General features: G+C 48.3%; 2 protein-coding genes across 5 annotated transcripts; one reads left to right on the top strand and one right to left on the bottom strand.

The window, feature by feature from the left end:
• Positions 1–553: 553 nt before the first annotated feature.
• Positions 554–8,144, bottom strand: NT5M (5',3'-nucleotidase, mitochondrial). Its single transcript, XM_061473280.1, has 5 exons — positions 7,394–8,144; positions 4,337–4,437; positions 4,183–4,243; positions 3,677–3,791; positions 554–3,478 (listed from the first exon to the last, which is right to left on the bottom strand). The coding sequence occupies exons 1-5, from the start codon at positions 7,655–7,657 to the stop codon at positions 3,321–3,323; spliced, it is 699 nt and encodes a 232-aa protein (XP_061329264.1). The 5' UTR covers positions 7,658–8,144; the 3' UTR covers positions 554–3,320.
• A 1,442-nt stretch (positions 8,145–9,586) lies between these two features.
• COPS3 (COP9 signalosome subunit 3) lies at positions 9,587–21,085 on the top strand. 4 transcript variants are annotated; one of them, XM_061473638.1, is made up of 12 exons: positions 9,587–9,713; positions 11,990–12,119; positions 13,644–13,756; positions 13,861–13,910; positions 14,881–14,973; positions 15,641–15,820; positions 17,092–17,232; positions 18,283–18,456; positions 19,317–19,403; positions 19,722–19,835; positions 20,422–20,502; positions 20,746–21,085. In XM_061473638.1, exons 1-12 carry the CDS (start codon positions 9,659–9,661, stop codon positions 20,797–20,799), a joined length of 1,272 nt encoding a protein of 423 aa, XP_061329622.1. In that variant the 5' UTR covers positions 9,587–9,658; the 3' UTR covers positions 20,800–21,085. The 4 variants fall into 4 exon arrangements, with proteins under 4 accessions (XP_061329622.1, XP_061329624.1, XP_061329623.1 ...); XM_061473639.1 differs by lacking the exon at positions 9,587–9,713 and adding an exon at positions 11,213–11,821; XM_061473640.1 differs by lacking the exon at positions 11,990–12,119 and having other exon boundaries at positions 9,614–9,713.
• Positions 21,086–21,224: the final 139 nt, after the last annotated feature.

The following is a 21,224-nucleotide window of genomic DNA, read 5'->3' as shown; positions in this document are numbered from 1 at the left end:
GAGCTATTTGGGCATCAACCAACGTGATAAAGAGCTAACGAATACCCACATGGCGACAGCTTCTGAGGGATCCAGGCACGAGCATCATTGCTCCCACCCTGATGGGTCCTGCAGGCTTGGACCGAGGTGAAATGGGCTGCTCTTGGGGTGAATTCCCTAAGGATTGGTTGCTCACACCCCCAGCCCACTCCTGGGATGTGAAGGATCCCACCACCACCAGCCTGCAGTGGTCCTCTGTGTAGAGGGCCAGGGCCAGGTCACCACCACCTCCTTCCCACTCCTCTCCATCTCCACCTGCCTTGGAAACTGTGCTGGTCACCTGGAAGGTATGCGATACCCTGAGGCTTTGCAAGGGAGAATAAGAAGGCAGTGGGTGCAGCTGCAGACCCACAGGTTAGCGTGCATCAGTGGGTTGTGATGCTCCATCGGAGGGATGCGATCCCTCCACCTCGTTCCATCTTACACTGGAAACACGGCCCTGGTCCCAGTGCCATCACCTGGCAGCCCTGGGGGGAGAGCCAGCCCCTTTTATAGCTTCTGGCACAACACAAGACACACTTTACAGCTTTATTTGTTATAAAACATCTTTAGGAAGCTGAGCGCTACCTAAACCCACCCCTTGGGCTTGGTTCTGCCAACAGGGACTCTGTCTAACGGCGTAACAGCACAGCAGGGCTGGCTCCAGGCTTTTTGGACCCCCATCCCCATGCAGAAGGCAGAGAAACTGCAAACCCCAAACTGCATTTCTAGGGAGCTGGATGCTGATGACCCCCAGTGTTTATTGCAGTGCTCCTCATCCTCCTCAGCTTTATAGATGTGCCTTTAAAACCAAAAGCTCTGTGCATCTTGGCTGGCCACAGAAGGGCTTGGATGGTGAAAGGGCTGATCCGTTGGGCAATGGGAAGCCACCTCCTGGTCCTGAACTTGGCAGCAGTGAACAGACCAGCTTCCTGCTTGGGATTTCTGTGCATCCAGTCGGAGCATCAGGGATGAGAAACCCCAGCCCTGCTTCTGAGTGTATTTAGTGTGAATGCGTGTGGTCTCTCCAGCATCACATGTGCTACCAAGGGGAAGACAATGGCTGGCCCTAGAGACCCACATCCCTTGGGTCTGCCCCAGCCATGGGGGAAAATGGTTGCTTTGGGGCATCACATTGCAAACACCCCCTGAACCAGACCCATCACCGGGAGAAGCACGCAGTGGTTTAAACAGGAAAGAAAGAACATCCTTATGGGACATAACCCACCACCGTGGGCCAACCGTGCTGTCTTCACCCTCCTGCCCCATCCCAAGATATGGGGCAGCAGAAAGTCCCAGGATGATGCAGGCTGCATCCCTGGCCCTGCAGCAGCCAGGGAAGGCACAGGTTCAACAGCCCCAACTCCAGTAGCCCCTCAGGATGTGATGGGTTGGCTGCTGCTGCTGAAGCAGTTATTTGTTGGCTATGTAGCTTTAAGCTTACATAGGTTTGAGCTGATGGGGGCTATAGGAGAGAGGAGAGGCAAGCTGAAGGGATGAGCAAGCAGCACGGGGTGGCAAACCCCAGCCAAGCCCTGGCTACCACCCCTGCCCATGGGGCTGTGTCCCAGTGGGGCATTCCACTCCTGCAGCCAGCAAGTCCTTGGACCAAGGAGAGCAGGAGCACACGGTGGGATCCCACATGGCCATGGGATCCTGGGCTCTGCAGTGATGTACATGAGCCATGATGCAGCCAGTGCGTCCCCGGGGCAATGCATGAGGCACCGGTTCCCACTTGGGAAAGCCAGGCTGTTCCCTGCCCTATAGCAGTGCCATGGAACACTTGGCTCTCCTCAGTAACTGGGATGTCTCTTCTGGGACCAGGCGGCTGCTTTCTGGTGGTGCTGGTCCCAGCTCAGTCACTGCAGTTTGAAGCTGGATTGGTGCAGAGTCAGGGAGGCAGGAAAGAGCCAGGCAGGGGAGGAAGAAGCTGTGGGCACTGCCATGCAAAAAGCATCCTTCTTGGAGCTGCTCCTTCATCCAAACGGTCCCTTTGTGGTACCCAGCTGCAGCTCCCCTGGCTGTGTGCCTGGCACACACACTGCACATGCTGCAGCCTCATAGGCATCTCTAATGGGCTCCCCAGCCTTTAGCAGCAGTGTCCCCCAACTTCTACCCTTATGGTAGGTAAAGACTGGTAACAGCATCCATGGATGTGGCCATGACAGTCCTCCACCAATGCAACCCTCAACCTGCCCTTTGGACACTTGTGGTGCCTCTGCTTTACCCACTTCCCCGTGATGCTGTAGCTTCTCCACCAGCCCTGTTTCATCCAGCAGCATCTTCCCAGTGGCCCTGCACTGAAGGCTTTAGGATGCTCAGTGGCATTAACATCCCACTTGCTGACCATGCCGGGGCGCAGCACCCAGGACTTTCTGCATGGAAGCAGTGCGCTTGGTGCATGCACATCCAGAGCTTTCCCGGTGTCAAAACACTGGCAGGAGGAGGAAGATGGGGTGATGTGAGCATGCAGCCGGCGTGTGCAGACCTTCCTGGCCTTGAAATCCATGGAGCTACCATTGGATCAATGCCTGTTAGGGTGAGCCATGAGCTGCCCAGCTCCCAGGAAGGGCTGGTGCTGGCACTGCTGCTGCCTGCTCGCTGTCCCAGAGATTCCCTGGATGAGCAGCCCACGAGCAATGAGCAGCTGGGAGAAGAGTCCTTCTCTTCATCCCAAATCAGCTCTAAAGCTGTGGCACTCCTCAGGGATGAGGGCAAGCAGGGATCCCTCCCATCAACTGGAAGATGCCTCCGGATTCTCTTTCCATGGCCAGATCCACGGAGGAGTGGTGTTGTCCCCATATCACACTGCAGGGTCTCTTCCTGCAGGGAAGCACAAAGCCGTCCTGTTGCTTCAACTGAGCTGGTGCAGGGAGCCTGGGCAGCATCTGCCTGCTCCCCCTGCCCTTCCAGCCACCTGCATCCCAAAATCCAAGTATGAAGCCCTCTGAGGACAGAACAAACCACCCGTGTGATCCCTGACTGTAACGCAGAGAGGAGGATGGAGAGCTGGTCTGTGCCACACAGACACGCTGAGGGTGACCTTGTCCATCAGAAACACCAGGATGGCCTCGCAGAGGGTGCAGATGCAGCACATGGACCCCAAGAACCAGTGGGATACGCTCCCATTGGGTCCAAGGTGCAATCCTGCTGCTGCACCGCAGCTGGGCTTGGGGGCTGCTATGCGGGTCCGGGTGGCCATGGTGCTTCAGCTCGCCCTCCTCTTCCTCTCCGCAGCAGGGACAGTGTCTGTGTGTCCATGGTTTCACCCTGTAGCAGGAGTGGCTGCGGGATGCTGGTGTTTAGGTGGCCTGGCCGGGCGGCAGGCGTTTGCTATCCAGAATGGCTTTCCAGTCATCGGTCCAGGACTGCAGCCTGCGGCTGGGGGGCTTCAGCTGCAGGTGCTTGTTGTGGCAGGCTGTGAAGAGTACGTGCTCCCAGCTCGGGTTCAGCTCGGCCCCTGCAAAGCAAGGAGAGAGGTTGGCTCTCTGCACAACTCCCCTGTGAGACACAAAGGGTGACCTTACTCCGACACAAGGAGCCTGCGGACACCAGAGCCTCATCAAGCAGGGAGGGACCAGCACCCATCACACCCCCGGATGCTCTCCGCCCCTTGGGGCTGCCTCTGGTCACTCCTAGCACCCTGTACCTCCCTTACCTGTTATATCAGGTCTGTCGTCTATCAGCAGGTCAGCAGAAACCACTGTCTTGTCTCGTGTCAAAACGATCTGCTCCAGAAACTCGGGGCCGAAGTGCTTCTCCACCCAGGCGTACTGGAAGGGGAGAGAACGGGGAGCTCAAGGAAGGCTGATGGACAGGGCTGCTGGGTGGAGCAGCAATCGAGCACAGCACAAGCCCTGTGCCCCACACAGGGAGGACATCTCTCTCATCACGAGTGGGAAGGATTCGGATGCTGCTGGAGCACAAGTTCTCTTAAAAGCCAAGCAGCTTTTGATGTTGTGATGAGCTACGGAGACCAAGCACCTCCGTGCATGCAAATGGTGGAGGTTGGCCAAGAGTGGGGCTTTTTGAAGATGCTTAAGAACAAATGGGGTGGAGCAGGGAAATATTGCTGCTGGTTTACAGCTGGAAGCATGCAGGGGTCAGCTGGCTTTCACTGGGCAGCACTGTATGGAAGAGGGGTTGGGATTCGGACCTGCTCACCTTCTCATACGGGCAGTAGCGATACTTCTTGATGGGGCTCGTGCAGATGAACACATCAGTGCTGCCAGGAGGAGGAAAACAGGGGCAGAGTGTTATTGGTAGCCACTGCTTCATCCCCATCCATCCCAAACACCACGGGCAGGTTCCTACTCACTCGGCCAAGTTTGCCATTTGCTTCACAGCTTCCACAGCCCCGGGGAGTGGGTCCAGCTCGATGAAGAAGTTCTTGGATTCCCAGATGCTGATGGCTTTCTCCTATGTAGGAAAAGAGAGCAGTTACTGCACAGGGCTTCTCGCTTACTCTTGCACATGCATCTTCCTCACCCTTCGCTAGGACAGAGGATGGTGACAGTGGGAAAGGTGGGAGCGCTGGCTCCAGTCCCCTCCTGCTAACCCGCCTTGCCTCTGTGGGTGCCTCTGTTCCCCACCAGCCAGCCTGCACCCACTCCATACCATTGAGACTGGAGATCCTCTGGAGCAGCTTGGTTTTGCCTCTGCAGCCCCAAACACAGAGGGAGCAGCATGTTCCTTCTTATCAGAACACAAGAGATTGTCCAGAACCAAATCGAACCCTGGATATGCATCCAGAGGGGCGCTTCCATGTGGATCCGGCTGATGGTAGCCCTGGTAGCCCTGCTGTAATGTGGCGCTGTGCAGCCACAGATGCTGCCTGGCCTATTTGTTTCAATCAGATCACTTAAAATAGCAGCTGGGCTGCTCTCATAAGAGAACACATATTATAGGATGAACTGCATGTCAGGAGGAATGCAGATGCTCATCCTCAGGGATGTCTGGGCAAGGTCTGTCAGGCAAATAGAGCACCTCCAGGCAGGGGTTTGAGGCACTTCACAACCAGGTCAGCAGCCAGGCTGCACATGGCACAGAGCAGAAACTACAGGGAGCAAAACCTTGGGACCAGGGGCTGCATGTGATGGGATCCAGCTCTACGGAACAGCATCCATCCCCTGCACTCCCTCAAGCACAGACACTGGGTCCTCAGGGAGGAGAGAGCCTGGTTGTGCTGCAGTATGGCTGTGGGGAGCAGAAGCAGCCCTGTCCTGGTGTTGCAATGCAGCCAAGTAGCTGTAAATGCAGCTCGGAGAAGGTTTGAAGGGAGCTGTGCCCTGAAGGACTGATCTTCATTTTAAGCAGCTCTGCTTCTGTATTTGAGGTAGGAAAACAGGGACAAAAGGAAGTGTAAGCCTATCCCAGCCTTCTTGTATTGCAAAGGGATGGAGGAGCCAGCAGAGCATCAGAGTAGGAGCAGCCTCAGTGATGCTCGCTCTTAATGCTCAGAGGAACAAATAGGCTGGTTGGACACGTCAGCAGCTCCCTCCTGCCTGCTAAGTGGGAACCTAGTGGGTAACCACCACGTTATGCCTTTAATGCATTACTTGGGGAAGAAACTTAAAAGAAGAGGCTACCCACATCAGCTCTTGCTGTCTTCCCCTTTGCCTGAGCAGCAGCAAACCTCAGTGGTTCAGAGGAAGGAAGAAAAGCTTCTTCATTCATGTTAAATATGTATGAGAGACATACATATATATGTACGTATGCACTCCGATTCGGTGCAAGGGAGCCAGGCAAACACCCCCTGCTCTGCTTTAGGCCGGTGAGCAATGCTGCTTTACTTCACCATACTGACTGCAGCTGCACAAGAGACGTCTGGGAAGCGAGGCCCGATGCAGCAGAGCACTTCAAACTGCCCTGAAGTGTTTTCCTACGGCAAGGACTTCCGCAGCTCTTTGGCTTCCACTCACTCATGTCAAAAAGCATTTTGCAATCAAGTTTGATGGGGGAAGAGCTAAGGAAAGACCTGCTTGGCTCCCAGCGCCGGAATAATTCCCTGTGGCACCACAGGCAGCAGCAGATGGAAAAATCCCCAGGTTGGGAATCCCACCACGTGCCAGGCAGGGCAGACCCTCAATTTCCTATGTCTCCCCATGAGCCATTTTCCTACCCATCCAAGGCTCCCCCATCCTTTTAGGTCTGTATGCTCAATGTATTGCTGAGCTGTTCTCCTTCTCAGAGCTGGGACCTCCAGCTCATTGGTCTCTTTAGCTTCTATTTTCCAGTCTCCTACAGGAGGTCAATGGTGCTGTCTGATGTCTGCAATGGTCCGTGGCCCTGCAGCCACAGAGCAGCTCCTACTCTCTTTATCCCTGGTCTGAAATCATGGATGAAATCAGAGCTGCCCTGATGTCAGTCTGGGGAGGTTTTGCTACTTGTTCAGCGCGAGGTTTTAATGGCTTTACATGATCACAGCAGACACAAAAAGAGCTCACTTCATTTAACACATCCAAAGTAGTTAAGATCAAGCAGAAACAAAAGGGTTATCACGCTCCTGTCATACTTTTAGCATCTGCTTTCCCGCATGAATGATGTCCTCCATTCCCCTCTCATCAGCTAGAGAGGACACGTTATTCCTTCAGCTCATCAAGCTGTTCAGGTCTTTGCCAGTGGCAGAGCCTTGGACCTTATTCACCCTCCTCCTTTCCTTGCAGCCATCACACCTCTAATGATGAGTAGTTTTATTTGCCCCAACACCATTCAACTACAACTGCAATCTGCAGATGAGACCAGAGACATCCCATTGAGATGGGCAACTGGTAGAGGCAGAAACCACCTTTGTGCAGCGCTCAGCCCTTTGCTGAATGATAAAGCACAGCGTAACAACAGCTTCTGCTTTTAGGCTTTAATGATTAAAGGCAGCACAATAATTCTGAAGCTTGGGAAGGCTTGGGATTGATTTAATATAAAGGAAGCCCTCACATGAAGCATCAGTTGCGTGGTTTGCTCTCAACTTCTCTGTGTCCCACTCCTCACATGGCTCTTGAGGAACTAAATAATCCACCCAGGAACATTATCAATCCATGCAGCTTGGCCATGTCAGAGCTAGAAAACCCCAGCTATGCAATTAAACCAGCTCTCCTCTCTCCTTGCATCCATCTCCATCCATGCATGCAGGGAAACAGATGTGCATGGAAAACACCGGATTTCCAGGAGCAAAGCGCCTCTGGAAGCCCTCCTGCATGCAGCCCTGCGTTTCAATGGGAGCTCCATCCAGCACCAACAGCGCTGCACCTCGGACATGGAGGAGTTAATGGGTGGGTGGGTGGGTGGGGGGGGGTCCCACAGGGGCCAGAGCTCCAACCACACAGCACAGAGCAAACCAAGAGCCACGCGCAGAGCCGGGGATGATGCATAGACTCACACTCAGCTCAGGTCCCAGGCGCCCGTATTGCTCCGACACCCAGAAGCCCCTCCGGTCCTCCAGGGCAATGTAGGGCTTGTCGGGATACCTGGCTCTGAACTTCTTGAGGAAGCCTCCTTCGAAGTCAGCCAGCACCCCATCCATGTCCACCAGCACCCGCAGCGCCCTGCGGGACCCCGCTAAGGGGCCGGGACCCCTGCCCAGCCCTGCGAAGGGGCCGCAGTGCCGAGGCCGGAGGTGCAAGAAGCTGCTCAGCAAGATCATGATGGAAAGGGGGCTTAAGCAGGGGATTAGGGGGGGTCTGCGGGCAAGGGGAGGTGGGTGGGGGGGGCTTTATTTCAAGCACGGCCCCTTGCAGCAGAAGGGAGGAGCGGGAGGGTGCAAGGGGGATGCAACAGGGAGCAGAGGGGCTGCAAGGGGGGGATGCAAAGACCGGCGCTCGCCTCCTCCCCGCCCCATCCCTCCCTTTTGCAGCGCAGCAAAGCGGCAGCGGGACCCCGGTGTTCGGCGGTGCGTTCACCCCGACCCGGCAGTGCAAAGCCCAGTTCCTCTTCCCGGTGCCCGACCGAGCCCGGAGCGGCGGCACCGCCTTCAAGCGGCACAAACGCGGTGCGACGGCGCCGATCCCATCCGCCCGCCCCTTCCCCGCAGCGGGGGCTCCACTGAGCCCCTGCCTCAGTTTACCCGAGTCCCAGCTTGGGGGGGTACCCACAATGACCCCTCCAACCCCCGTCCCTGCGAGCGGCTGCTGGGGTGCACATAACGCAGGGATTTTTGCAGCTGATTTGACCTGAAACACACCGATTTCAACCAATTCGTGCTCTGCTCAGGATCTAGCTCGGTGTGACACAGATCCGTCCCCACGGGTGACAGTGGGAACCTTTAAAAGACAAAACTAGCCCCAAAAGGAGCGCTGGGGGCACATCACACTCCGGGCATTCTGATACAGGACCATGGATGGCTGCAGTCACAAAACACTGCAGGGATTTGAGCTGCTAAAGGAGGGGGAAGCCTCTGAGTGTGACTAACGGGATTAGGCAGCCGCTGAGCTGGGGAAGATCTCGACTGGTGGCAATAATACAGCTTTAGCAGCTCCAAAGTATTCCATCTTTTAATTCCAGAGTGTGTTCCAATAGAAGGCATCGTCCTTGCTTCACAGAAAGGGCAAATGAGAGATCAGGTGGTTTGGGAAAGGTCATGGCGTGAAGGAGAACTGGCAGCCGGGCTGTACGCGGTGGTGAATGTTGACAGGGAAGGAAAACGTGAAGTTTTAAGGCCGAGTTCTGCTTTCTCTTGTGCCAGAGGCATTTGTGTATGGTGAGGAACAGGATTTCAACACAGTTTGATGTGTCTGAGGAAGCAGTGAGAGAACACGCACGCATCCCACAGTGAGACCTTCTTCCTTGTGGTGCGGTGAAGGGTACTTCCCTGCCCACCAGCTCCTGCAGCAATGGAGCACACACAGAGAATCCCAACCTGGTTTGGGTTGGAAGGGAACTTAAAGCTCATCCAGCTCCAAGCAGGGACCCCTTCCACTAGAGCAGCTTGCTCCAAGCCCCTGTGTCCAACCTGGCCTTGAACACTGCCAGGGATGGGGCAGCCACAGCTTCTCTGGGCACCCTGTGCCAGCGCCTCAGCACCCTCACAGGGAAGAACTTCCTTTTATCCAACCTCAATCTCCCTGTTTCAGTTCGAACCCATCACCTCTCGTCCCGTCCCCGCAGTCCCTGATGCAGAGCCCCTCTCCAGCATCCCTATTCAGACAGTGGCAGGCTGAAGGAGGTCTCCATTCCCTCCTCCAGGCTGAACAGCCCCATTTCTCATCATAGGGATGGTATTATTATCCCATATTGTCCCATATTGTCCCATAGGGGCGAAAAGTCGCCACGCTCAGCCTCCGGTCACCCCGCCAAGGGGACAACGTGCACAAGCCCCGCGCCGCGGAGGGGGGTGACGCCGCCGTGACGTCATCACGCAGCCCCGCTGAGTCACGGCTTCCCGCTCCTCCCTCCCTCGCTCTTAACGCGGGCTTCGAAGAGGGGGGGCGGAAGGGCGGTGGTTGCCATGGCAACCTCTGTTCCCGCGAGAGGTGGCGAAGCGGCGGAAATGACGCAGCGGCGGCGGGCGTGGCGCGGCTCCGCGCCGCGGCCGCTGATTGGCTGGCGGGTAGGTCGGCGGCGGCGGCGGCGGGGCCCGTAAGCGGTGCCTCCTTCCCCGTGCGCGCTCCCGCCACCCCCGCGCGCGGCCGCGCCGCCAGCCGCCAAGATGGCGTCGGCCCTGGAGCAGTTCGTCAACAGCGTCCGGCAGCTCTCGGCCCAAGGTGACCGCGGGGCGGGCGCACAGCGGGGCTTGGAGGCCGCGGGAGCCGAGGGGGGCGGGCCGCGGCCTTCCCCCGTGTTCTCCTCGCTCCGCTCCCTCACGGCTCTCCCTCAGCCTCCTGTCCTGTGGGGCCTTCACCGGGCTGTGGCCTCCGGGGGGGTCCCGGTGGGGTTTGACAGGGTCCGGCTGGCAGCGGTGGCCATGAGGGAGAGGTCCCGGCGGAGTGCGGTGAAGCCGGCAGTGATTCCGAGCCTTCGGGCACCGCAGGGGCTTTAACCGGGGTTCGGCAGCCCGGCCTGTCACCTCGGTGCTGAGCGGTGGGCTTTAAAATGCACTGCACGAGCGGTATTCCATGGGGATAAAGTGGGGCATGAACAGAACCGCATGGGAGGAAGGCTGAGACTCCACCTCAGAGGTACCATAATCCAAGCGCTTAGAAAATGTTTTAATAACCACAGTAAGAATCCTTTCGGTTCTTTGCCAAACTCCTGCGGTTCCTGGTTCTTGAACTTCCCGTGTTGATGCTTCCTAGACTGTGTGCTGAGGGGTTGCTCCGCGTGGGATGGTTGCTCCGTGGAACTGATCACGAGTTGATGCTTTCCTTTGTGTCTCCAGGCTTTATCTCTGCATGGAGCTCCAACTTGCTCTTACATTGCTTTAATTTGTTACATATAGAGTGTTTTTACTGGGGGGTATCACATGCAAGAGATAAATTATACCTAAAAAGTGTGGGTACAAAGGTGATTCTTTGCTTAACTGGGGAACTAACTACAAGGCTTTCTGGATGCACAAGTGGTTCTGGTTGTCTAAGTGGAAGTTCTTCCATTAGGGATAAGCCAGATAGTCATTCCTTTGAAGAAGCAAATCCAGGGAGGCTGCTGGAGACTGGGAGAGCCGATGGGAGAAGTCTGTGTGCTCGCGGTAGTGGTGTTCGGTTCTGGTTCTCAGCATTGGGAAGTGCATGGGAAGTGACATAAATGGATTGGTTGGGCCTGGTGTGGGTAACGTCTGCGTACACCGCAAGTTGTTCAGTGATGCTGGTGGGTAGAGGGTTGCTCAGGAGGGGTTTTGGCTTTGGTTTATAGGGGAGTGCCAGGTGATAGCTGTCATATGGAAGGATTTCTTATTAGGGAGCTCACCAGAACTAAGGTTTTCAACCTGTTATCAAGCTACAGAGCATTTTACAAGCCCTATCTCTTTCCATGCTTATGGCAGGAATTTGAATTCCATATGGAGAGAGCGGTTTGGGGGTGAGGGCTCTTGTCCCCTCTTTGGAATTTCTGATCCTTCTATTGCTTCAAATTCAACATTTCATTGCTAGGGTTTCCCTTTTTCAAAGGAAAAGGCCAAGAGAGTTGAGGATAATGCATCTCTATGAATGGAGGCACTATTCCTCTTTTTATGAAGATTTTTGTAGGGGTGAGAGGAAACTCTGCTTTTTCTCTCTAATCTGCAAGGATTGAACGTTCAAACAATCCTCTGCTTCAGCAAAGGTTAGTTTAATTCAGGTGATGGTGGGGAAAGAGTTTGAAAGCAATTTGTGACAATCGATCTGCTTTCTTTGTAAGGTTTCTGGGCTTACTGTACCTTCCTAATTCAGAGTAGTTGCCTTTCATGCTGTGTTCATGGCTCACAACAAATAGAACGCCACTGCAGTTTTAATTACACAAACCAGATTTAAGAACAGATCTTTAAAGCCTTTTCTTGTAGGTGCTTAGTTGTAATGTTAATGTCAGCTTCAAAGAACCATGTTTATGAGCAGAGCTGGAAAGTGGTAAATAGGGCACTGGAGAAGCAGCAAGGAACAAGCTGTGGTATTGGGATTTTCTAGAGAGTGGAGGAGACTGGTTTTGGTCTTGTTTTGTTCTGTTTTTTTCCCTTTACAACGCCCAAAAAGTACAAGTGAAGATAAATTTATCCACCAGGCAAAATGTTGCATGGCAGTACACTGGTTAGAGTTTGGTAGACTTGGCTTAGGTGGAGCTTGGTGGTGATACCAGACCGTGCAGCCCATCTCTGAGGTGAGCTGATGCTGCTTTTCCTGCTGGGTTTATGTTCTAAGGGCTTCCTTTGCAATCCCAAAGGCCAGAAGCTTCACTGCCACATATGGTGGGTACCTCACTGTTGAAAGCTGATGCCCATTGTATGAAAGAAAAGTAAATTCTCTGGGTGATGCTGCTTTTCCCTCAGGTTATACAGGGCAGGAAGAGTGTCATGAAGTATGGGAATGTGTGAGTGTTCTCTAATTAGAGTCTGACAACATGTTTTGTGTTTCAGGGCAAATGACCCAGCTTTGTGAGCTGATCAATAAGAGTGGAGAGCTGCTGGCAAAAAACCTTTCCCATCTGGATACAGTCCTTGGTGCCCTGGATGTGCAGGAGCACTCATTAGGTGTTCTGGCTGTCTTGTAAGTGGTGCTTCCTTTCAGTTAAATAGCTTAGTATGTTGCCTGGAGTTTTAATACTGAGTTGTCTCCCAGCTGTTTTTCTTTTGCATGTTTTCAGTCTGTGTTTGTTAGAATGGTGCTTAGTGATGCACATTTAGGAATAAAAACACCAACTCAAACTTACGTTTTCCAAAGGAAACCTCTGGAGGTTGTAAATGCCATTACTGTTAAGTGTTAATATTAGGGGTTGTTTTCCTTATGGCTGCATCTATAAGTGTTTTTCCATATGTGTGCAGCAAAAAGGTATAAAACTGACTTTTAAGACTGTAAGTGTGAAATAACACTTTTCTTTCCATGGGTTCTTCTGACAGTTCTTGGCTGTTTGCCTCTGGACAGCAGTGAAGCTCTTGCTGTTGTCTGTAGTTTAAGATAATACTTGAATTGGTGATGCTGAGATAAAGGTATTTGGCCTTGAAGCTCCAGCTTTTGTTTCTAGCTGTACCCAACTATAAGTGGAGCATCTACAGGTTTCACTATTGCTTAACAGTTCCCTTTTTAAAGGAAAGATCAGAATCCTGGTACTCATTCTACCACCCTTTTGAAACAAAATTACTGGAATACATGGAGAAAATGCTGTTTAGTATTACAATTTAGCATCTCATAAAAATGCATTATGGACTTTACAACAAGCAGGGCATCAGTACTGTGTTAGCAGAATTGTATCATGGGGTACATGGAAACAACCATTAAACAGGTAGAGGAAGGAGATAAGTGTGTAGAGGAAATAGAATCATAGATTGGTTTGGGTTGGAAGGGACCTTAAAACTCGTCCAGTTCCAACCCCTGCCACGGGCAGGGACACCTTCCACTAGAGCAGCTTGCTCCAAGCCCTGTCCGACCTGGCCTTGAACACTGCCAGGGATGGGGCAATAATATGTAAAGTGTATTATTTGAAGAGATGGTATCAAAAGAGTGTACTGATAGCATGGAACAGAGGGGTTTTCCCATAGGTTTTTGTGGCATTTCTTGGATGCACAGGGATTCATTGCCCTGAGGTGGGCATAATCATGGCTCATCCTCCAGAAGCAGCAGTGTGCAAGCCTATAAGGTGCTAAGGAACCACCAGAGAGTGAAGAGAAAATGCTCCTAACGAGAGATACACATCTAATAATGTAATAGGTGAGATGACCTTGAGCACATTCAAGCAGGAGACGGCTGTAGGAGAGGCAAAAGTGGCCAGAGAGGTTAGTTATGTGGCTGAGTATTACAACTCATCATCATTAGCCAGTGTTTCTGTTCTGATTGTAACTATTGTAGCAGACAGAATGATCTTTATTTGCCATAGTTTGTTCTAAATTGCAGTTTGCACTACACTGAGAATGGGGGTGTGCAGGGAAAGTGTATTTTCAAACCTTGTGCAGCTCGTCTGCCATCTGTCATAAACACTTTGGATTTGTTTGCAAGCATCTACGTGCATCTACAGAGACTCAGTAATGAAGCTCCAAATGTGAAGTGCTAACCCTTTTGTTTGTTTGCTTGGTTTAGGTTTGTGAAGTTTTCTATGCCCAGCATCCCTGACTTCGAAACGTTATTCTCGCAGGTGCAGCTTTTTATCAGCACTTGTAACGGAGAACACATCAGATATGCAACAGACACTTGTAAGTTAAGCTTATTTTCAGACTTTATATGGGGTTTTGATAGTTTTATTCTGATTTTTCACTGTGTTGTGTTTTTCTTTGTGTTTTTTTTTTACTGTATTTAGTTGCTGGCCTGTGCCACCAGTTAACAAATGCCCTTGTGGAGAGAAAACAGGTGAGCAACTGTTATCTAGTACATATAAGCTACCTACATATCCAAGCTCTTAAAAGGGACATGCCTTGGGCAACATGGTCTAGTGTGAGGTCTCCCTGCCCTTGACAGGGGGTTGGAACAAGATGATCTTGAGGTCATTTCCATCCCTAACTGTTTTATGATTACAGTCTCTTACTTGCTTCATAAAGATTTGCCACGAACTTCACGTTATGTATTTTTGTGCAGCTCCTTATTTGTTAAGTTTACTCAGAAGAAATGAACCTGAACCAAGATTTTCCAGCTTTCTTTAAGGAAAACGTAGGGAAGATGAATTATTAGGGGGACAGTCACCTAAAAGCGTGCTCTCTCACACAAAGTACAGAATCTGTGGTACCCAGAATGTTCTTCAGGCAACATGTGCATGAGTAGGAGAGAGCTGCAACAATTATTAGCACTGGTGAGTCAGTGATACTGGTTTCAGTGTTATTCTCACCAGTGTTATATAATGTTCTTAATGAAATGCCTCAAAATATAAAGGAAACTTGATTAAGAAGTAGTTGACCAATGTTTCTGTTGCTAAGATACTGATTTTTTTCAGGCTACTTCAGTGAAATCTAGCCTGAAGTAGAAGCAGAGATCAAGTCTGGTCTATGTGGAGCAAATCAAGAGCCTTGCCTTTATGACTTGCTGGGAGTCATGTCATGGAGTCAAGAAAGGCTTTTGTATCAATACACACTCCTATATTCCTGATGAGGTTGGCTTTATGGAGCAGAATTGATGACTTCATTTAGCATAGCAGGAGAAGTTGTATAGCCCAGGTTAATTTTATTGTCTGAGAGACTGCAGTATCCTACACAAAGGGAACCTCAAGTTAACTATTACTGAATGGAACCTGTCAATTAGTGTTATTTTTCATTTGTAAGTGTCAACATAAGATCCAATGTGCTGCCATCTATGAGAAATTGTCTGAAAGAGATGTAATTTCTGACAGCCCCTGCGAGGAATTAGCATTCTCAGACAAGCCATAGACAAGATGCAGATGAACACAAACCAGCTGACCTCAATACACGCAGATCTCTGCCAGGTAAGGGGAGCTGTAAGGGCTTTTGGTGAGAGTAAAGCATATTTTATAGGTAGAACCCTTTGAGGAGATGCATGTTCATGTACTGTAGTATTAAATTGCCTTTTAACTGGTCTCCAGTCATAAATAATGATACACTGAAATAAAATGCCCTTCTATGCATTTTAAATGTGCAGTGCATGTCCCCAGATCTTTGGTTTTGTTGATGACTCTCAGAAGTCCTTTGCCATCTCTTCTCTCTGGGCTGAAAGTCACACACAGGCAGCGTAAGTGTAATACCCAGATACTGTTTGCTCAGATTTGACAAAAAGCCAGTTTGTTTCAGTGTCTTTGGCCTGAATTTGCTCTTCTGTCTCATTTCTTGGCTCCTGGGACTTAGGGTTGGACAGGAATGTTTAGTGCAATATTAAGTGCAGGCAGTCTGTAAGGCCTGGAATTTCAGACAGCTTTGTCTCAGTCTAATTTCTTTAGCATTCAGATAATTTATAACAGCTCACAATCTGTGTTAAAGAATAATCTGTGTTACAGCCCTACCACATACCCTGTTTTATCCCTCTTGGAGGAGTGAGATTTATTGGCTAGCACCAGATGAATTCAGTTTCAGCTTCTTCCTCCTGGAAATTTGAATGGAAATGGCTAATTTATGGCAACCTGATTTATTTTCTTGTAGCTCTGTTTGTTAGCAAAATGCTTTAAACCTGCCCTCCCGTATCTAGATGTGGACATGATGGATATTTGTAAAGAGAATGGGGCATATGATGCGAAGCACTTTTTATGTTACTACTACTATGGTGGGATGATATACACTGGGCTAAAGAACTTTGAAAGAGCACTCTACTTTTATGAACAGGTAACTTGAAATCAAATGGTAAGTCTCAAGTGTGATCACTTGAAAGGCAGTAGTAGCGTATTGTAGCACTACTACAGTAGCATGTAGAGTAGTGCTGAGCTAACATATCATCTTTGAATTGCCACCAAGGAGAGCAGGAAAAGCTGTGTACCTAACATAAGGCACAAGCAGCCACCAATGATTTTCATTCTTAACCTTAAAGATATGATTCCACTAACAGATCTGTACTGCTGCTCATCATTCACATGGGGTTTGGTTGTGTGTGTGTGTGTGTGTGTGTGTGTGTGTGTTCATCATAGCAATGCATACAACCTGAGTTGGGTTCATGTTCGCTACTAGCTCCTTTATGACAGGTACAGCCTGAATGGTGGTACTCAGCATGTAGTGAAGTACCAAGCAAGCTGTCCTTAGAGGTGTTTTCCTTTAAGAAGGTCTCTTCCAGCCAAGTAACTATTGCACCATAAAACTATGCATCTCAAAGGTTGATGTTAAATTTATCTCACTATAAATATTTTTCAGATGCTTGTTTATTGCTGCTGGCATAGCAACGGCTCCCAGGCTGACATGCACAATTGTGTGTTCTTAAAGCAAAACTAATGCAGTGGGTTTGCCTAAGACCTTTGCTAATTTTATGAGGGGAGTGACACGTCAAGGTTATCACAATATTGCTTTCATTTTCTCTGTGAAAGAAGTAACAAATCTCCAAATTGGGAAAACTTAGTGTATGTATGAGAGAAAAATGCTGTCAAATATGTGGCAGTTTCTGTATGCAAGTGTCAGCCCTTGAGTAGCTTAGCAGCATCATAGTAAACTGAAATCCTTTTTCCTGATTCTGCAGGCCTCTTTCAGCATAATTAAATGTGAGATCTGATGGTGTAATAGCTTTATACAACCTCTTTAGGGATCTGTGTGAATCCAGGTTCTAAAGTGTATAATCACTGCTGGTAACAAGTAGCTGCAGGTGATTTCTAGTACAACTTTCGATATAGACCAAGGAAAGACGTTTAGTTTTATCTTAACAGGGTTATTTGAAGGTAGGCACCACCGTAACATGATGCGTTTTGAGCAGCTTGCATAGAATTTCATATATTTTGGATGATTAGTTTTGACAGAAGCTAGTTTAAAGCTTTAATGCTCAAAGGTGAATTTCATGTCACTGTATCCCTTCCACATGCAGCTTGAAACTGAGATTTTTTTCTTAATGCAATAGCTACCAGGACCTATCAGTAAATATATTAAATTCCTATTCCATTTCTTTCTTTCTTGCTTAGGCAATAACTACTCCAGCCATGGCAGTCAGTCATATTATGTTGGAATCGTATAAAAAGTATATTCTAGTTTCTTTGATACTACTTGGCAAAGTTCAGCAGCTACCAAAATACACTTCCCAGATAGTTGGTAGATTCATTAAGGTAAGTCTTTGTGAATACAGTTAAATAACAGAGCAATAAAGCTGAGTTTACGTTTCCTACCCTCATTTGATGGTACTTTTTAACATTGCAGATCATGGAATAATGTGCCAGAGGACAATCTCCTGCTGCCTTTCTAGAGTACAATAGCTAAAGAGTGTCTTGTACAAACAAACTTTGTTGTTCATATTGGGATACAGGTTTTTAAACATAAATTTGGAGGAATTTTAGGGTTGAATGGTACTTACCAGTATTCTCTTCACTGATACTGCACATCCCTTGATACTGTTTTATGTTAGAACTCAAACAAGACTCGACTTTCATTTGGCTTTCAGTGTCCAGTGTCCTTGTAAGAACATTCAGCCCGTAACTTCATCTAGTTGAAGTATGAAATGCTAAATGGATTATTCCAAAACCCCAGCTTTATAAAGAATAAAAGCTGCTGAAAAAGCTGCAAGTTTGCAGTCTGTAAGCATTGAGATTAGGAGGTGTAGGGTGGAAGAGAAAAACATTAGTGAGAGAGTTCTGATCCTCAATAAATAACACACTACTAGTTCTTATTTAACACTGAGTTTATTGATTTGTGACCAAAATTGTAGAGCTCCCAAAATCTTGCAACTCCAGGTATTAATAAGCAAACTCAGACAGTTGCTGCTTTAAAGTGAACGAGTCTTCACCCTCTGATTCTCTTGGCCCTGCTGTGATGCATTGTGGTCAAGGATGACAGTGTCTTATAATCGATGGGCAGTGACTATGCACCTTGAGTTCAGCTCACTTCATACACTGTTCAGCTAATGGCCTTTTCCTTGCACTTCCAGAACTAGAACTGTCGTACAGAGGTCCTTGAATGAAGTTTATTAAATCTTATATTGTAGTAGTACAGATTTAGCATATGAGGATCTGACACTGCTCTAATGCCGTGTACTGGCATCATCTATTTGGTATGAGAGATGGGTGAACTACTTAAAATCTGCTTTTATGCCTGCGTGGCTTCTAATGTCGAAGTAGTGAATAGAGGCTGGTTGAACAGGATTCTCATTTTTCTAATTGCAGCCCCTTAGCAATGCTTACCATGAACTAGCACAAGTTTATTCAACCAATAAACCCTCGGAGCTTCGAAACCTGGTGAACAAACACAGTGAAACATTCACAAGGGATAACAATATGGGGCTGGTTAAGCAGTGCTTGTCATCTCTCTACAAAAAGAATATTCAGAGGCTAACCAAGGTAAGACAAAGGGGGTGGTTTTGCTGAGGAATTGTGATTAGTTTTTCTCGCAGAGTATCTCTGGAATGTATTCAATTCAGAGCAAAATGATATTGCAGTAATGTCATGGAGAAATGAGTAAAGCTGAGATTTGTGTCTCTGAAACAAATGAGGCTAAAATGCTCTATATAGAAAACCACCTCAGGTGGCTACTTATGCTTTATTTAAAAGGTGGATAAATGTGTCTGTCTATCAAGGGGGTTTGCCCATGAGATTTTCATACATATTCAGAGAAGTTGTGAGCGCAGCGACCCAGTGACCTTCATCTCTGTTCAGAAGAGAGAACTGAACTTTACAGGCTGCTTGATTAGAGAAGAGGGAGTGAATAGGACAGATTTTGGAAGTATCTGAAGTAAGGGGAAAACCAGAAGCGGTGGAGCGACGTGCTCCTTCATCTGAGAGGTCAGATTAATCCTTAAAGATGATCAGGGGAAGGCTCTTTTATGGCACGCGCAAATGATGTTTGCTGCAATATAACTAACCTCAGAAGGAATACAATACATGCATCTCTTGAAGGAGATTCAAGGGATGGACAGCCACCTTATTCACGTAAAAAGGTGAGGGAAGAGGTTGGGCATGGTCAGGACTGTGCTTGGGGTAAAAAGGAATAGCAGAACTGGAGTAACGACTGTTAGTTTGGTCTGTGTATGTGAACAGTGTAAGAGATTCATGTCTTCAGAGGAAGAGCTGACTTCTCTCTCATGGGGCTTTTATAAGTAATAACTGTGTCCCACTAGTTTTTTTCCCATTGGGCTTCACAAATTGGATTAGAAAAGTTCTTCACATCTAGCTTTAATGGTTTGATACTTTCTACATTTCAGACATTTTTAACGTTGTCATTACAAGACATGGCAAGTCGAGTGCAGTTGTCGGGGCCCCAAGAAGCAGAAAAATACGTCCTCCACATGGTGAGACTCGAGACTTGGCTGAACTATCCTCACTTAAAACTTGTTCCAGTGTATTTAAGTGTCTGGGTTGGTGGTGGGTGTTCTGAGTGCCTGAAGAATGGTTCCCTTTCAGGGTGAAGGAAATACTGTCAGTGTGCTGTGGTGTTTAGACTGTTCTCAAAAAGTCATAGCAGGATTCTCCACCACGCAGCATTTGTCTTTGGGAAGCTGTTAGGAAATAAGAAGCAAACAAGATGATTCTACAAGGAGCCTGTGTGCTGTAGTTACTCAAAACTCTCTTCCTGGTGATGCCTTATGTTAACCCTTTTCTCATTTCAGATAGAAGATGGTGAAATCTTTGCAAGTATTAACCAGAAAGATGGTATGGTCTGTTTCCATGATAATCCTGAAAAATATAACAATCCAGCTATGCTCCATAACATTGACCAGGAGGTAAGTCTTTAAGATCTTAACTGCTTTTGGAATTGCTACCAGAGTACTTTAGCCTGTAATCAGAGAGCTGCTGGGAGAAGCCAGTGTAGGTGACTTACATGAAGAGATTGAGGGCTATGAATCATTATTAGCCTATTTCACAGTAGTGGTATTTAAAGGGGGTTTAGATTGATAGTCAGTTACTGTCAACACGTTCCCTATTGTATCCTCTGTACAGCTTGAGATGTTTCAGCAGATCAACTGCTTGATGTTGATGTGGAGTTACTTGAACTGAATGGATTGGAAAGATTGGGTTTAGAGTTTTAGCCTTCAAGGATCACTTGCACTGGCTGTCAGTAACCTGCCTGTAAGCTGAGGTGGTTGACCCTCATGGGGCTGTCTGTCAGTGGCCTTGGAAAGGATTGTTAGGAAGACGTGAATCAAAATAAGGGAATAAGAAATAATGTGACAGTTAGGAGAGATGAGGGATAAGAACATTTTGACATGGAACTTTGGTGATGGCAAAGGTTATTGGTTCTACACAACACAGCCGTGAAGTATCTTGAGCAAGCTGGACCAAGTAATTAACTTGATACGTATTTTTAAGATGCTGAAATGTATAGAGCTTGATGAACGACTGAAAGCCATGGATCAAGAGATCACTGTGAACCCTCAGTTTGTGCAGAAGGTAAGTGATTTAATGTCTTGCAAAGAGATTCAGTGTAGTATGTGTTGCACTGAATGTCAGTGTATATAATGTTAATAATAACATTAATACACGCATAGACATCATGCTTTAAACGTGTGTTTAAGGAAGTGCATGTTATCTGATACGCACTTTATTTTCCTACCTGCTAACTTCAAAGACCTGTCTGTCTCAAAGGTAAACCTCAGACCTGTTTGTGAAACGAGCTAACTCTCTCCCTTGCAGAGTATGGGCTCTCAAGAGGATGACTCAGGGACCAAACCATCCAGTTATTCTTGAAATTAATGTTGCTCACCACTCCGCTTTCAAGTAAAAGCTTATGAAAGAATCACGCCTGGAACAGGGCATTGAGGAGTTCCACGAAGAGAGCAGAGAGAACTGAGCTTTGCTTTTCACCTGGACATTAAGAACATAAAAGAACACCCTCTCAGTACTGTATAATATCAGAAATATTCTCTGCAAAGAAAAAGGAAATCTCAAAAAGAAATGTAAAAGTCTGTTGTGGATTTATTTATCTTCAGATTAACATCATTAATGCATTAAATAATCTACCTTTTGTTTTAAAGGGTTTGAATGTTGCTGTGTTTCTGTAGCAGTCCTTTATTTCCCTTCTGCAAAAGAAAAGTGTTATTCAGGGAAGAATACAAACTAGTGTTGGTTCACATCCAAGATAATTCCTCGTTCTTTACTCTGTATTTAAAGTT

This window comes from Pezoporus flaviventris, unplaced genomic scaffold, assembly GCF_033815535.1.
Source record: "Pezoporus flaviventris isolate CSIRO_AGI_PZ_B2104156 unplaced genomic scaffold, CSIRO_AGI_Pfla_v1 ptg000078l, whole genome shotgun sequence".
Classification (NCBI taxonomy): Eukaryota; Metazoa; Chordata; class Aves; order Psittaciformes; family Psittacidae; genus Pezoporus; species Pezoporus flaviventris.
The sequence above is the reverse complement of the archived record's forward strand: the minus strand, read 5'-3'. Positions and strand labels throughout refer to the sequence as shown.